This window comes from Remersonia thermophila, chromosome 4 (assembly GCF_042764415.1).
Source record: "Remersonia thermophila strain ATCC 22073 chromosome 4, whole genome shotgun sequence".
NCBI classification, from domain to species: Eukaryota; Fungi; Ascomycota; class Sordariomycetes; order Sordariales; family Chaetomiaceae; genus Remersonia; species Remersonia thermophila.
Window position 1 is genome coordinate 1,634,108 of NC_092220.1, and position 14,024 is coordinate 1,648,131.

General features: G+C 57.8%; 3 protein-coding genes across 3 annotated transcripts; 1 reads left to right on the forward strand and 2 right to left on the reverse strand.

Annotated features, from left to right (window-relative positions):
• Positions 1-271: 271 nt before the first annotated feature.
• On the reverse strand, positions 272-2,485 carry VTJ83DRAFT_4600 (uncharacterized protein; the record flags this gene model as incomplete). Its single annotated transcript, XM_071011108.1, has 1 exon — positions 272-2,485. One exon carries the CDS (start codon positions 2,483-2,485, stop codon positions 272-274), a length of 2,214 nt encoding a protein of 737 aa, XP_070866050.1.
• A 1,643-nt stretch (positions 2,486-4,128) lies between these two features.
• VTJ83DRAFT_4601 (uncharacterized protein) lies at positions 4,129-9,149 on the reverse strand (the record flags this gene model as incomplete). Its single annotated transcript, XM_071011109.1, has 4 exons — positions 4,129-4,398; positions 4,481-5,265; positions 5,316-8,844; positions 8,904-9,149. The coding sequence occupies 4 exons, from the start codon at positions 9,147-9,149 to the stop codon at positions 4,129-4,131; spliced, it is 4,830 nt and encodes a 1,609-aa protein (XP_070866051.1).
• A 2,004-nt stretch (positions 9,150-11,153) lies between these two features.
• On the forward strand, positions 11,154-13,652 carry VTJ83DRAFT_4602 (uncharacterized protein; the record flags this gene model as incomplete). The annotated part of the gene is made up of 1 exon (XM_071011110.1): positions 11,154-13,652. The coding sequence occupies one exon, from the start codon at positions 11,154-11,156 to the stop codon at positions 13,650-13,652; it is 2,499 nt and encodes an 832-aa protein (XP_070866052.1).
• Positions 13,653-14,024: the final 372 nt, after the last annotated feature.

The window sequence follows — 14,024 nt, forward strand, 5'->3', positions numbered from 1 at the left end:
CAAGACGTAGCACTATTTGTTATCATTGTCATTTGGAAATTATGTTTAACATTCTAGACATCGCAGAAGGCTGGCCATGCGTAGTGTCCATTCCTGACCTAACCCCTGGTGAAAATAAAAGTTGGCTGTATGCATGGTTGATATATATGCTGACCGTGAAACCCGTCTCTTGTCACCAACACGTGGATGCGATTCCTCCACCTGACAATCCAGCCCGGAATGCCTCCCTCCCGCGCTCTTGATCCACCTAGGCTGTCCTCATCCCATCACTTCACTGTGCAACCCCCCTATAGTACGCCGGCGGCGGCTCAACCGGTCCAGTTGAGCTGCCGTTGCTCGGGCTCCGCGTCACCCCCCTGCCACGGAAGAAGGGCGAGAAATCCTGATCGTGCTCACTCTCAAAATCCATCTTGGCCTTCTCGTCAGGCGTCGACCTGCCCGAGACGCTGTTTCCCCTCTCCAAATCGTTTGTCCTGGCAGCTGCCAGCCCCTTGGCCATCCGCCTCCTCCAGAGCGCCCATGCCGTGATGACAGCCGCAGCGATGCTGCCGATGCCCAGTCCAATGCCGAGGCCAATCTTGACGTTGAGCGGCAAGCCACTGTCGTCCGAGTCGGCGTCGGTGATCTTGCCGTTGCTGAGAAGGTCTGGGTTGACGCTGACGTCGCCGGTCGAGCTGGAGCCGTTGGGTTGGTCGTCGCCAAAGCGGGAGAAGGGGTCGGTGCCGACGTTGTTGGAGGGGGAGGAGGAGGAAAGGTTGGAGTTGTCGGGATTGGTGGACCCAGTGCCGTCGATCGCACGGAGGGCGCCGGTGGGTTGGAGGAGGCGGAGGGAGGTGGTCGTTGGGCGGCTAGTCTGGGAGGAGGAAGAGGAGGGAACGGTGTGGCTCTGGCCCTGGTCCTGGCCACCGCTGGAGCCGGTCGCTGTCGGGGATGGCTCGCGCGCAGAGGTTGGGGTGGAAGCCTGCCTGGTGCTGGAAGAGCCACCGGCCGAAGACTGACCAGGAATGGGGAGAGGAGCGAGGACGGGGGCCTCAGGGGAAGTAGCCGGGTTGGGGGAGTCGGACGTTGGCCTAGGAGCCGGTTCTTCGATGTTCGAGCCATCCGGAGAGGGAGCGGGGGCGGGCGCCGGCTCAGGATCCGGCCGCTGCTGCTGCTGGTCATTTGCTGGAGGCTGTTGCTCTTCGCCGCCTGCTGTCGGCTGATCAGCGGTGGGAGCAGGAGCCTCAGGCTCGTCATTCGTAGGCGCAGGAGCCGGAACCGGGTCAGGAGTTGGCTCGGCCGGAGTCTCTGTCGTGAGAGGTTCCTCTGGAGTTGGCTCAGGGGCGGGTTCAGGCGTCGGCTCCGGCTCGGGAGTCGTCTCGGGCTCTGGGGTTGGCTCAGGCTCAGAAGTCGGCTCGGGCTCAGGGGTTGGCTCGGGCTCAGGAGTCGGCTCGGGCTCAGGGGTTGGCTCGGGCTCAGGAGTCGGCTCGGGTTCAGGCGTCGGCTCGGGCTCAGGGGTTGGCTCGGGCTCAGGAGTCGGCTCAGGCTCAGGCGTCGTCTCGGGTTCAGGCGTCGGCTCGGGCTCTGGGGTTGGCTCAGGCTCGGGAGTCGTCTCGGGCTCTGGGGTTGACTCGGGCTCAGAAGTCGGCTCAGGCTCAGGAGTCGGCTCAGGCTCAGGAGTCGGCTCGGGCTCAGGAGTCGGCTCAGGCTCAGGAGTCGGCTCAGGCTCGGGAGTCGTCTCGGGCTCAGGAGTCGGCTCAGGCTCAGGGGTAGGCTCTGGTTCAGGAGTCGGTGCTGGCTCGGGCGCTTCAGTCACAACGTCCACTTGGGTCGTCTCTGGCTTCGGCTCCTCGCTGGACGACGTTGGGACAACGATCGGGGCTGGGACCTCCGTCTCCGCATTTTCGAGAGGCGCGGGCGGGGCAGCATCGTCTTTGTCCACAGCCTCCGACAAGTCGACCGGGATGGGAGCAGCCGGGACGGCCACGCCGCCCTCAACAGCGTCATTGCTATTCGTCGGGTCCGTTGAGCCAGGCGTGGCTTCGGGTTCCTCCTTCACGTCCGCCGGCGAGTCTGCCGGGGTGGCCCCCGCGTTATCATCCCGTTCCACAACCTCCAACAAATCTGTCGGGGAGGGTGTGGCAGCATCGTTGTCGTTAATATTGTCAGCCGGGACGGACACACCACCGTTGATCGCCTCCCTGTTATTCTCCGCGTCCGGTGGGGAGGGTACGGAATCGGCCTCCTCCTTGATGGGTTCTGGTTCAGGGGTCTCAACGACTATGTTCTTAACATCGTCGTCTGCCGCTGCCGGTGAATTGTCGACTTGCAGAGCGTCCGGCACACCAGCCGGCAGGGTCGCCGTTGCTGGGACCTCCACGGGAGCCTCGCTGTTGATGATGTCCGAGCCGATCGCGCCGTTCCCTCCGCCCAAAACCCCATCCACATCAACCAGCTGGGCTGTCGCCAGGACAGCCTGCAGCCAGAGAGCGCGAATGACCAGCATTGTCGCGATCTAAGAACAGAAAAAAAGAAGAGAAGGAAAGGAAGAAAGGAAGAAAGAATGGATGAAAGTACAGGCTAAAGGTGAATGAGAGGAAAAGAATGAAAAAAAATGGCCGTCGCCAGGGGGCACACGAACAGCCTGCCTCTCTGCTCAACAGCACATCCTGAGAGAAGAAAATGAAGGTTCTCTGCCGAAAGGGAAGAGAAGGAAAGAGAAGATCCCGACTGGAGAAAAGGCAGATCATCATCATGGGAGATTTCCCCATCACCGCTGCTGAGGGTCCGTCCACGCAGACTGACCTAATCTTCCTCCTCGCTTGCTCCGTCGTTTGATCGACATGCATCCCGTTGATCCCGCCCCGTGCTCATCCTCGTCCGCACCTGGACAATAACCCTGCGGCCGTGAAGAGCACCGGGTTTGCGGAACCACATCGTGTTTCATCGCTCTCAGCAGCCAGGGGCTCGCGATGTTTGGGATTGTCCCAAAACGGTAAAGGGGGTGTTGCCAAGACATCTTGACCCTGTTCCATGCGTCTGAACTGACCTCCTCTGACATTGACACAGAAATGTTGAGAAGCAAGGCCCCTGGGAGATCCACAACAGGCTACATTGGTAAGAATCTGGACCAAGAAGAAACTCGGACATCCCGGGCGTGAATGCCCATCTCTTGACCGGGGGATCTCGATGTGACTCCCGAAGCCTTTGGGGTGATTCAGGTTCCTCAGGTAGTTACCAAAGCCCGAGAGGAGCATGTCCCAATGTGGTTATGCAATCGGCATGACATCATGTCCTCTGGGGGATATGGAAAAGCACCGGAGGTGCAATGTCCTCGAAGAATCTGTCAGCTCAGGGAGAAAAGTGATGCAATGAGGACAAGCCGATCTCCTCATGCCCGATTATGGGAAGGTTTTCTGCTTTCGTCAACGCTCAAGATTACCTTTCCCATCGGAGGAAGCCGACGACCCCTACATACAGCGTAGGTATAACTGATTACGTACGGCGGCAAGTCGACATAGTTGATCCCCTCGCATACCTCTCTCCGATATGATCGTAGCGGAGACAGGAAGTCTTGCGTCGCAATGGATCTGCGGGGCAGTGCTTCAGCACAACGACACATTTCTTGCTGACAGCCCAGCACAAGGAGCGGGAACGTCCGAGTTCGAAGGTTCCCAAGCCCCTCACACTTGCAACTCTCACACGTGCTCAACCGCAACACTGGACGGTTTAACGTTTGACAGGTTCATGCATGTGGGGTGCCCTGGGACACCAAACCCGCCACCCCCCTCGCTGACTCGCCCGGCGTGTGCTTCCGTCTCAGGTCGTCGCATCCCGAGGGTTAATTACTACCGGGACGGCTTCCACCACGAGCGGAAGCAGGCCAGGTGCTTCATCATCGAACGCATGTTTTAATGCTGTATTTTGTATGGATATCGAATCTATCAGAATCTCTCTTCTCCATCTCATGTGCCGCGCAGCGACTGGTATCACGACATATCCATACATCCTCGGATGCAACAACGCTCCATGACGCCAAGCATGTAGCTAGGACACAACTACTCGTCCGCCAACCCTCAAGCTCACAGCACGGCAACTGCCAACCCGTTTCAAAAGAACCCGCCTTCATCCCCTCCACCACGCATCCCTCTACTCGTGCTCCGGTCTCCGCCTTTTCGTATCCGACCCCAAATAGTCGATGGCGTTCCGGCACAGAGGGCAGGTATTCCGCCCGCTGTTCTGGAACCACTTGTACAGGCACACGCGGTGGAAGGAGTGGTTGCAGGTGCCGCAGCGCTTGTCGGGCAGGGTCTTGTCCTGGGCGATGATGGAGTAACAAATGGCGCACTCCTCCTGGCCCTTGAGGGCGAGCGAGATGTTGCGGCGGAAAGCGGTCAGGCCGTCCACTAAGTTGCAGTTCTGGAACAACGTGTTGCGTCAGCAAGGTTCAGCACAATGTGCATGGTGCGCGCGAGAGAGCGAAGAAGGTGGAAAGGCCTACCCCGAACATGATAACCGCCTTCGTTCCCATCAACCACGCCTGCCACATGTCTTCTTTCACGGCGACTCTCTTCACGCCGACCACATCGACAGGGTCAAGCGGGTACGACTTTGGCACGCGCAGCGCGATGGTCGCGGCATCGTCATCCACGGGATATCCCGCCGTGACCTCTCTTGCGCTCTTGCTGACCTTGACGGTGATCTCCTGGGCGTCCGCCCCCCCGCCGCCACCACTACCCGACGCCGTCTCCCCTTGCTTGGCAGACCACTCCACCACCTCATCCAGCGCATCCGCAATAATCAGCGGCGAGAAGAACTTCTCCATCCACGCCTGAATAGCCATGCGGGTTTGGTTGGACGAGCAGTCCAGGTACCACAGCTTGAACAACCCGGGTATGTACTTCAGTACCAGATAGAACAGGTGAATCAGCAACCAGTTCATATCCCTCTCTGGCAGCTCAGCGTCGGCCAAGTCAATGCTGTACGACCGAATATGCTCGGTTGTAAACCCGGCGCGATCAAGGTTGAGCGGTTTCGCCGCTGCGTGGCCCAGAACGTCGACGAGGAACGCCATGAGCGGGTCCAGGTGCTTGCCGCTCTTGACGTTGTCCGTGTAGTCGTTGCGGACGCGAAAGGAAGCCTTGCTGTAGGCGTCGAAGACGAGGTGCCAGGCCAAGAGGTACGAGCGGATAGGGGTCGGGAAGGAAGCCAGGTCTTCATCGGTGTAGTCTTGAGGGTAGGGAGCGTTGAGGAGAAGGGAAAGGAGCTCGGACGGGAGGTTGGCAGCTGCTAGGGTCAGCGCACCGAAGTACACTGTGTTGGTGAATGGGACGTACCTTTCTTATCCAGGACCACAGCAAGATTGATATCTTCCTGCGCGGCCGGCAGGGCGTTGTGGAGCAGGCCAAACGCTGCCCTTTGAATCTCCCGAGATTCCGACGCGACGGCCTCGTAGATATCTTCGAGATCCTCTAGTCGCACATTTTGCAACCTGCGAACGGTTCTCGCAAGAAGCGCGTCGACCTGCTGGGAGGGCATGCTTGCCGTATCGTCGTGCGGAGCGCCGAGCAAGGTGATCAGCGCCGCCGTTTCCTCTCCTTTGTGCTCCGCCAGGGCCTCCACCAGATCGTCGTTGGGGTCCTCGGCGGCACGCAGCGCTTGCATCAGCTTCAGAGACGCGTGAAGATACGGCAGTTTCTGGTCCTGAACGCTGCCCGCAGCGCTTGTGACCCACAGCTCGAGGCAGTACTTGATGGCCTGCTCCCAGTATGGTCCATAGGTATCCTTGGTGCCCGGGAGGAGGCGGATGATGGATTTGCAGATTTCAGAAGCGGCCTGGTAGCCTAGCTTTTCTGGGTTCTCCGTCCATCGGGTCAACTGTTGGAGGGCGAGGACCTGCTTGCGGGTCTCGACCGGCACTGTGCTCGCCTCGTAGACATCCATACAGAGATTGAGCATGACCAGAGTGACGAGAGCCTTGCCGTCAGAAACCTCACGAATGCCTGGCAGCTCGCTGACGAGGCGGGTACATAGCGTCGCGACGGTTTTGGATGACGCCAATGCCTCGCCGAACCCGGTCAGAAAGGCAGCTGTTGCGAACGTCGTGTTTGGCGCAACCCTCATGATTCCCAGCTTGGTGACCCACTCCTCCAGGTTCGCCGGCGCACCGCCGTGCGTTTGTACCAGCAGCTGGAGCAGCGAACTCAGGGCCTTGGCTGCGTACAAGGCTTTCGGCTTCAGCCCAACGGCCTCGTGCAGCATGAAGTTGACGAGCCGTTCAATGAGGGAGTCACCGGCCATGGTCCAATTCGTCCAGTCTCCGCAGGCCGTCACGATGGTACGGATCACAGAGTTGCTGAGGTCACAAAACTCTTGGAGTCGACTTTCGGTTTCCGGACCATCGTTCCACAAACCGCCAGCTTGGGGCACAGAGAGCTGGTCCAAGACGACGGCCTCGGTGAGGCACAAGAGATAGACGAGCTCCAAGAGGAACTCGGGAGGCAGAGACGACGTGTCCACGCCAGAGGAGAAGAGCTTCGCCGTGAAGAGGGCCATCCTAGCCGGAATAGAGCGGCCGCTGCTGTCGCGGCGCAGCGGCGCAGAGCTGAGGTTTCCTGCTCCCTGCACCAGGAAGTATGCGCCTCCCATGCTGCTGGTCAAAGACAAAGACGGATTGGGAACGCGCTGGAGGTAGGCCGAGAGCTCTTCCATCCAGACCGTTGAGCTGGGGAAGATGTCCTCGGCCGATACTATGTCCGTTTTAAGAGCATCGAGAGCTTGTTGGAGCAGCGTGTCCACGTCCAGCGATGAAGGACCAGCCTCCTCGAGGTGGTTCTCTAGGATCGCCGCCACGTGGTTCTGTGCGGTCGGCTGCTCGTCGAGGAGCGTTTTGAGCTTCTTCGCCTTTGCAGAAAGCGTGCCATCCGAGATCTCGGTTAGCGCGAGCAGGTTGGTCACCAAGCGAACGTGAAGGCCCCCGTTTTCCGTCAATGTCTCGCGGCGTTTGGCGAGCAGAAGCTCGAGAGCGGCGGAGGCGGAATCACGTGTTGTGGGAACCTCCAGGCCCGCAACAATCTCGTTTGCGATCTCGGCCAACGATTCCTTGACGAGAATATGATATGACAATGTGGCTTCGCAGAGATCCCGGCCCGAGTTGGCAGCCTCGCCGGTGACAAACGCCTTCCAGAGGGAAACAAGGAAAGCCTGCAACGAAGAGTTCTGGTGTGCGTGCGGGGCAGCAGAGGGTATCCCGATGAGTACCCTGACAGCAGATATCGCTTGTCCTCGATCCGGAAGTTTCAGTGCAGCTTCAACGAGCGGGGACCAGATCTCGCCGAAGCGCCCATCATCACCACCCGTGATGGTATTGAGGTCAGATACGAGGTAGGGAAGTGACTGGGAGGTGACAACCCGGTCGAAAACCTCACCCTCATCGGCTGGGAAGAGAGACTCCAGGAGCTTCTGATCTGCACAAAGACCAGGAGAGTGGCGAAAGGCTGACTGAATGACCGAAGCTGCGCCGAAAGGCTTGAAATTCCTCCGGACAAGAAGGTCAACGGCCCCGCGCAGGACGTGAGCCGAGGCGGTGGTAACCACATTAGACAGAAGTGCGGTGCTTTCGGCCGGCTGAGCGAGAATGTTTGCTGTGAAGGCAAACCAAAGTTGGCCCTCGAACGCAATAGAAGCTTGCGATTTTTGGTAGCCCTCCGAGACTTCTGGCAACGAGTTGGCCATGCGAGTGGTGAACGCATCGGCCATCTTCTGCCACTCTTCCCTGATCCCCGCTTGGGTTTCGTCGTCTTGATGACGAGCCACGATAACCCAGGTAGCTGCAAGGGGTTCGGGCCTCTGAGGCACCGGTGTGGACGACCCCGAGCTGGGATGGAGATACTGCCGCGTCAATGTCACCAGGTTCTCCTCGAGGAAGCTTGTCGAAAGCGGCGTGTGCTGGAGGAAAATGTCGAAAACCTGTCCATAGGTCTTGAAAGCTTGGTTCCGAGCACCAGTGGTTTCACGCCGGTCTGCGGCCCCTTTCCGCACCGAAGCCAGGAAGGCTGACACGATATTGACCGGCGGTTCTCTGTCAGGAATCGTGCGAAGGAGTTGCTCCAAGGATAGCCAATACTCCTCATCGCCGCCCTGAGAACCCTGGGCCACGAATTGTTGAAGGGCTTGCAACGGGTGCTTCTTGGTGCCCCATACTTGGGGGAAACGTTTTGTCAGGGCGGCCAAGGCCTTGAGCAAGTCTGTTGCCGAGCCGCTCTGACTCTTCTTCATGCTGTCATGAACGAGGGCTCTCGCGACCTTTTGGAGATGAGGCTCAAGCAGCTCTGGCTTTGCGGCGAGCAGGGCGAGGAGGAATTGGTAGTAGGCTTTCCGCACAAAGGAATCATCCGTCTTGGGCATGTCCCAGAGAGCATCTGTCTCCAGGTACCGGGTCAGCCCGTCCTCCAAGGCTCCTGCGTCCCCCTTCTTGAAGGCGTGGAGGGCCAGCGACAGGCTGGCGCCGACAACGCGGTGGTACTTGGCGGCCAGGTCCTCCGCCGTGGTGACCCGTTCGTCGCTGAGAGTGCCGGGTGTTTCCCTGATGGCCTCGATCGCGAACTCGAGGACCTGCGTCTGCACGGCTTTCCAGAATGCCTCCTCCTTCTCTTTGGTTTTCAAGAATGCAGCCAAGGCGTCTGTTGCCGCTCGGGAGGCACCCTTGTTGCGGTCAAAGATTCCAGCAAGCCATGGGCCGACGAAGCTGGGCAGCTTCTTCGCCATGCGTTTCTTGGCCGCATTGAGCAGGTGGAAGAGTAGCTGGTGGGAGAGTTCTCGTACTCTAGGGGAATCGTCGATAGATAGTCTCGGGTAGAGGTCGATCTAGGAGGCGGTTAGGGAGCGCTGACTAGTTATCGCGTTAACCGGGCGGTTCAACGAACATAGGTATCGATTACGGCTTCCTCAAGGGTCTCGGGGTTGGGCCCAAGGCGCCGGACGTAGGCGAGGATATCTTGAAGGGCCTTCTCTTTTGTGGTGCTGTCCTTCTTTAGGAGGTTCTTATACTGGACGACAACTTCATGCGGTATGGCGGAGAAGTCAGGCGGTGGGGTGAGGTACGAGAGCGTGGTAGCAGAGGCACCGAAGCCGCCGAAGCTGGCGCCGGGCTTTTTTCTGCCGAATGACATTGTGCGGTTGAAAGGAGCGACGGACGGTGAAAGTGCCGGCGGACGGGGCGTCGTAGAGGCTCAGTTGGAGGGTCTCAATCACCCTGGGACTCGACGCGGTGGCAGAGGCGAGACGTGACGCAGAGGGAAATGCGAGTTTGGCTGGTCTTTTGGTGCTCGGTGCTCTGAAATATGCGCCAGAGCTCAACTTTCTGGTCGGCGCCAGGGATCCGAGCTAGGGAGAACAACGGGAGGGACTATGGGGAAGGCAGCATATGGCGATGAAGTGTAATTGAGCCCATGAAATGCCGTCACGGACTCTTCGTGGCCGTCGAGTTTATTGGGGTATTCGTCTATCGTATGCTGTCGCAGATTTCAGCCATGTTCGGTGTGTGACTGATGCGGCGTTCGTCGTGGGGTAGCCGCGGGGCAGAGGGGCAGGGGTCGAAAATTACGCTGCCAGGCGCCAGTGTTGGTAAATCGACTGTACTGCGTATGCGTTGACACAACGAGTGTCTTGGCGTCCATTTCACTGCATCTAAACAGTGTATCAACCACCGAACGGCCTGTACCTGACATCCCTTTTCCTTCAATCTTGTCTTTTATTTTTAACCTTTTTTCTCTTTCCTTCGCTCTCGCAGCTGTGAGATCCCAAAGCCGTGTCTTTCGCCTGGGCAGATGGTCGGTTCGTCGAAATCCCCAGGCGCGGGGCAGTGCTAATCACTAGCCGCCTGTCCGTCGAGTGAGGCCAAGGCACGCGCGTGTCTGGAGCATATATGTACTGAGATTCAGACTAAAAATTATCCAAATAATTATACTGTTGCAACTCAGGATATTCCAATTCGTGTCAACCGTTCTCTATCAACTGCCCTGTTCGGAGGGTCTTCGGGACTTGATGTTTGTGGAATGGATGCCCCGCTGCGGTGATAGTGGAAACTCGTAACGGTACTGTGCAGATCCCTGCCCACTCTGGATCCACGTGGGAGCGGCATGACATCATCACTCGAGAGACTCCTGTAAGTTGCACAGTACCAGCCACAGTAAGTGACCAAGACAATTGTTCGCTTCTTCATGGAGTGTCATGGACTTGAAGCCAGCGTTTGAGTTTGATTCACTTTAGCAAAGACACATACGCGGCACTAAGTGGTTGTTTCATCGGATTGTGATCCAAGTCTGGAGCTGGCCGTCCGCCCACCATGCTGGCCACGGCCAGAACCGCTTGACGCATATCGCATCCATTTCCGGCCTCACAATCCTTACTCAATGCGTCGTTGGGGCTGATTGGGCTGCGTTTTCTACTATCTGGGTCTTTCTAGGGGCAGTTTGCACCCTGTGTCATATCTACCTTCTTCAGCCAGACGGATTTATAAGCCGGTATCAGGTACAGGTACAGTACCCAGAAGATTGCTCCGGCCTTCTACCCCGCAAGGTCCCACTGCATGGCTTGCGGCTTCAGGCCATTCTATTCTCGTCCCAAAGCATGGTTAACCGAAACCGGCGAATCACAGTTTGTAAGTAGCTGCAGCACCCCTGTCGTTGGCTCTCACACCCAGCTGGGCTGCTGCATTCGCGCACCGAGGGGCGATAGTGGATGGCTCGGCATGTAACGGGGCTTGTCCGCAACCACGGATAGAGGCATGTCTTCCCTCCGAGGTGTCAAGTCGTGGCTTTCAGGGAGCTTGCGTTTGCCCCCAACCACGTCATGCTCTGCTCTCGGTCCAGTCTGACCACCTATCGACAACTACCCTGATATTATCGCCCTAGCTCAGGACCTCGGCCCCTGAAGGCTACATGTATCCTCTCCATCCTCATCGACCTTCAAGTCCATCAACGACGATAGTCGACGGCCTCTCGTCTTGGTCCTGTAAGTTGCCACCACGCCGACAACAACCCCGCTTTCCAGCCCGCGTTGAATGTCATCATGGTCACACACCCGAGCCGTGTCGAGCGTCCACCGTCATCTAGATAGCTGACCCGCATGCTATGCCAGAGGTAGCACCGGTCTCGTAAGGAGCAGAAACAGCCATGCCATCATCACTCGCCTCCACATCTGCTGGTCGCTGCCGGACCGCCAGAGCCGCTCATCCTGCCGTTCTCGCGTCGCTCCTGACATCTTCTCCATGCTCCTACCCGTCGCTCCAGATAAGGGGCTATCGCTTCGGCCGCCTGTCATCATATTTCATCCACTACATTTCCCCCGACGTTTACACCCGTGGCAAGTCCCCAGGCTATAACAAGTACTGCCAGAATCTCTATCGGTCCTGCGATCCACACGCTCTCGCCAAACATGTTGCCAACGATGTGAAACGCGTGGTCAATAACGTGGTTAACAACTATCTGTATTTGGATCCCGGGGCTAGCCAGCATGCTAGCCGCAGCCGAAACACAAGCTCTCCACCGCGAAGGACCCCGGACAACCCAGAGGGCATCCGACCAGGCCAGAACATTGAGGATGTGGAGAGAGCTCCTTGGGAACATTTCTTGTTTGGCGACAAGAAGGGCTACAGCGAGCAAAAGCAGAGGGCCTCAAGTGAGCCGATCAAGTCGTCGGCCCAACAGGAAAATGATGCCGACTACGTAATCGACCCCATCTCGAACCGCAAGATGCCCCGGAAGCAATTCGAAGGCAGTTGCCACCTTTCAGACCAAGACGTAAAAGTCACCGCCAAACGATTCGAACCGTACAAGCCGCAGTTCGAGGCTTTCTGGGCTCCGGAAACGGAGGAGAGCCGGGTCCATGGTAACATGTTGGGATCCAGGGGTAAGGAGATCCAATGGAACCGATTGGGGAATAAGGCCGACGCACCCGATGAGTTAGAGTGGCTGGATAAGTCGTCTCCTCTTCCTGCATCCAACCAGGGACAAACGTCAGACAAGCGTTCGAAAGTCACTACGACTGGATCCTTGGCGAGCTCACAGGAGCTCGGTGGCCCCAAGACATTCCACTACCGTGAACCAGACAGAAAGCACCACGAAAAACTTCAGACCAAGCCTCCTGACGCGGCAGAGCTTGAGGCGTATCGCAAGCCTTTCTTTTCCAACGAGCCTGATGGCACGTATGCCATCCACCAAGGTCGGCCTGGATACCCGGTGGACGAGTTGGCCAAGTACCGCGACCCCTTCTTTTGTTACGAACCAGATGACCGGCACGCCGCTTCGAACAGCCAACCACAGCCTGGAGAGCCGGAGCTATCTCGGTACGAGGCCGTCCGCAGCCACGAGCCCAACGGGAAGCACGACGCGGAAACCGCTACTGCCTCTATGCAAGAGGCTAAGAAGGCTACCAGCTATGAGGCCCCTCACGACACTGAAACGGAGACGAAAGCGATGTCAAACGGATATCAAGAGGAGGACATCCAAATGGAATCGAAACGTACACTCTCCCGGGAGTATGACTCGGTCGGTTTCCCACAAACAGCGACGGAGACGGACGTTGAGCCGGGTATGAGTCCCGGTGAAAGCAATGGGTCTGGAAGAAGAGTTTCCAACATCGAAACTCAGAAGACAGCCACCCACAATCTATCCTCCTCTCATTATGAGCAGGTGGACGAGCTGATGGCGCAGATCGCTGCAGCATCTTCGACCGTGACAGATGCCCAGCCCTCGACTGAACACGGGAATATGCCCACCACCCAGCTCACGTTGACAGGGAACTATGTCCAAGACTTCCCTGAAGACTTCTCGAAGTCCTGGACCCAGGAGATCACCACAGGCTGTCCATTAGAGGAGGATAATGTCATCTCGGGAGAACCTCTCCAGCCCGCCCTCGACCGCCTCACCACCGGCACATACACACCCACCCACCAGGCAGCCAAAGCCAACCCCAACAACATTGGCACAAATAATCCAACCATCTACAAAGTTCTCGCCTACGACCCCACCACCCAGTCTATTCATATCGCCGAGGCCACCTCCTCTGTCCCCACAGAAGACCGTCACACCACACCTCTGACGCCTGCTGAAGTCCTCCCCGGCATTTCCCACCCAGCCAAGTTCCTCCCCCACTTTGCACGTCTCCAGGCCGAGGGCTTTGAGATTGTCTCAGGCAGCGGGGACGTGCTTATTTTCCGCAAGGTCCGCGAAAGCACCGTCGCTGCCTCGGCAGAGGAAGCAGGGACCAACGAGGGCGGAAGGCTCTCGGCCATCAATCCGATCGACATGACTGGCGAGCCACGCGCCGACGACCTTTCGGTCAAGGCACTGCGGTTTTCAAGCCCCACGGGGTTTGTCAACTACTGCGACCTGCCGCTACCAGGGGAATCGCGGCTACGGTCAGAGGCCGAGCAAGATGGGGCAGGGGAGCGTCGTGGCGGCGGAGAAGCCCTTCGCAACAGCAGTGAGTCGGGAGCGTATAAGCATGGCGAGGAAATGGGTGGGAACCAGAGCAGCAGGAAGAAATCCGGTCTGCCCCGTAAGCTTGCTTTGGGCACGGCGTCGTTGGCAGGTGCGGCTTATTCTATCGGGGTGGTGACCGAATATTTTAGAAACGGAGGGGTTGATGGCCGGGGACCAAAGAGGTTCTGACCAATTTGTGTTGCTTTTGGTTTCTGCTTTCGATGTATCGATGACGACGGTGATGAGAAAACGGTTGGACCGTATATCGTATACAAGAGAAAGGAGCCTCTTACCACCACGACTCATTGAGCACTGTATATAGGATTGGTTCAGGGCAACTAGGGTTGTGCTGGTTTTCGGCTCGCAAAGTTCACATAATGATAGTTTGTCACTCGATCTTGATACTATTCCAGGTGATAAAAGCGTGCATGCTTTACTCGACCTCCGGGATCGTCCATCCTATCGTGTGACAAAACATCCCGGACTGTCTGGCGGTCGTTGTCAGATTCCCCATGACCCCTGAAGTACACGAACAGTAGAGGTAAAAACAAGGAAAGGCAG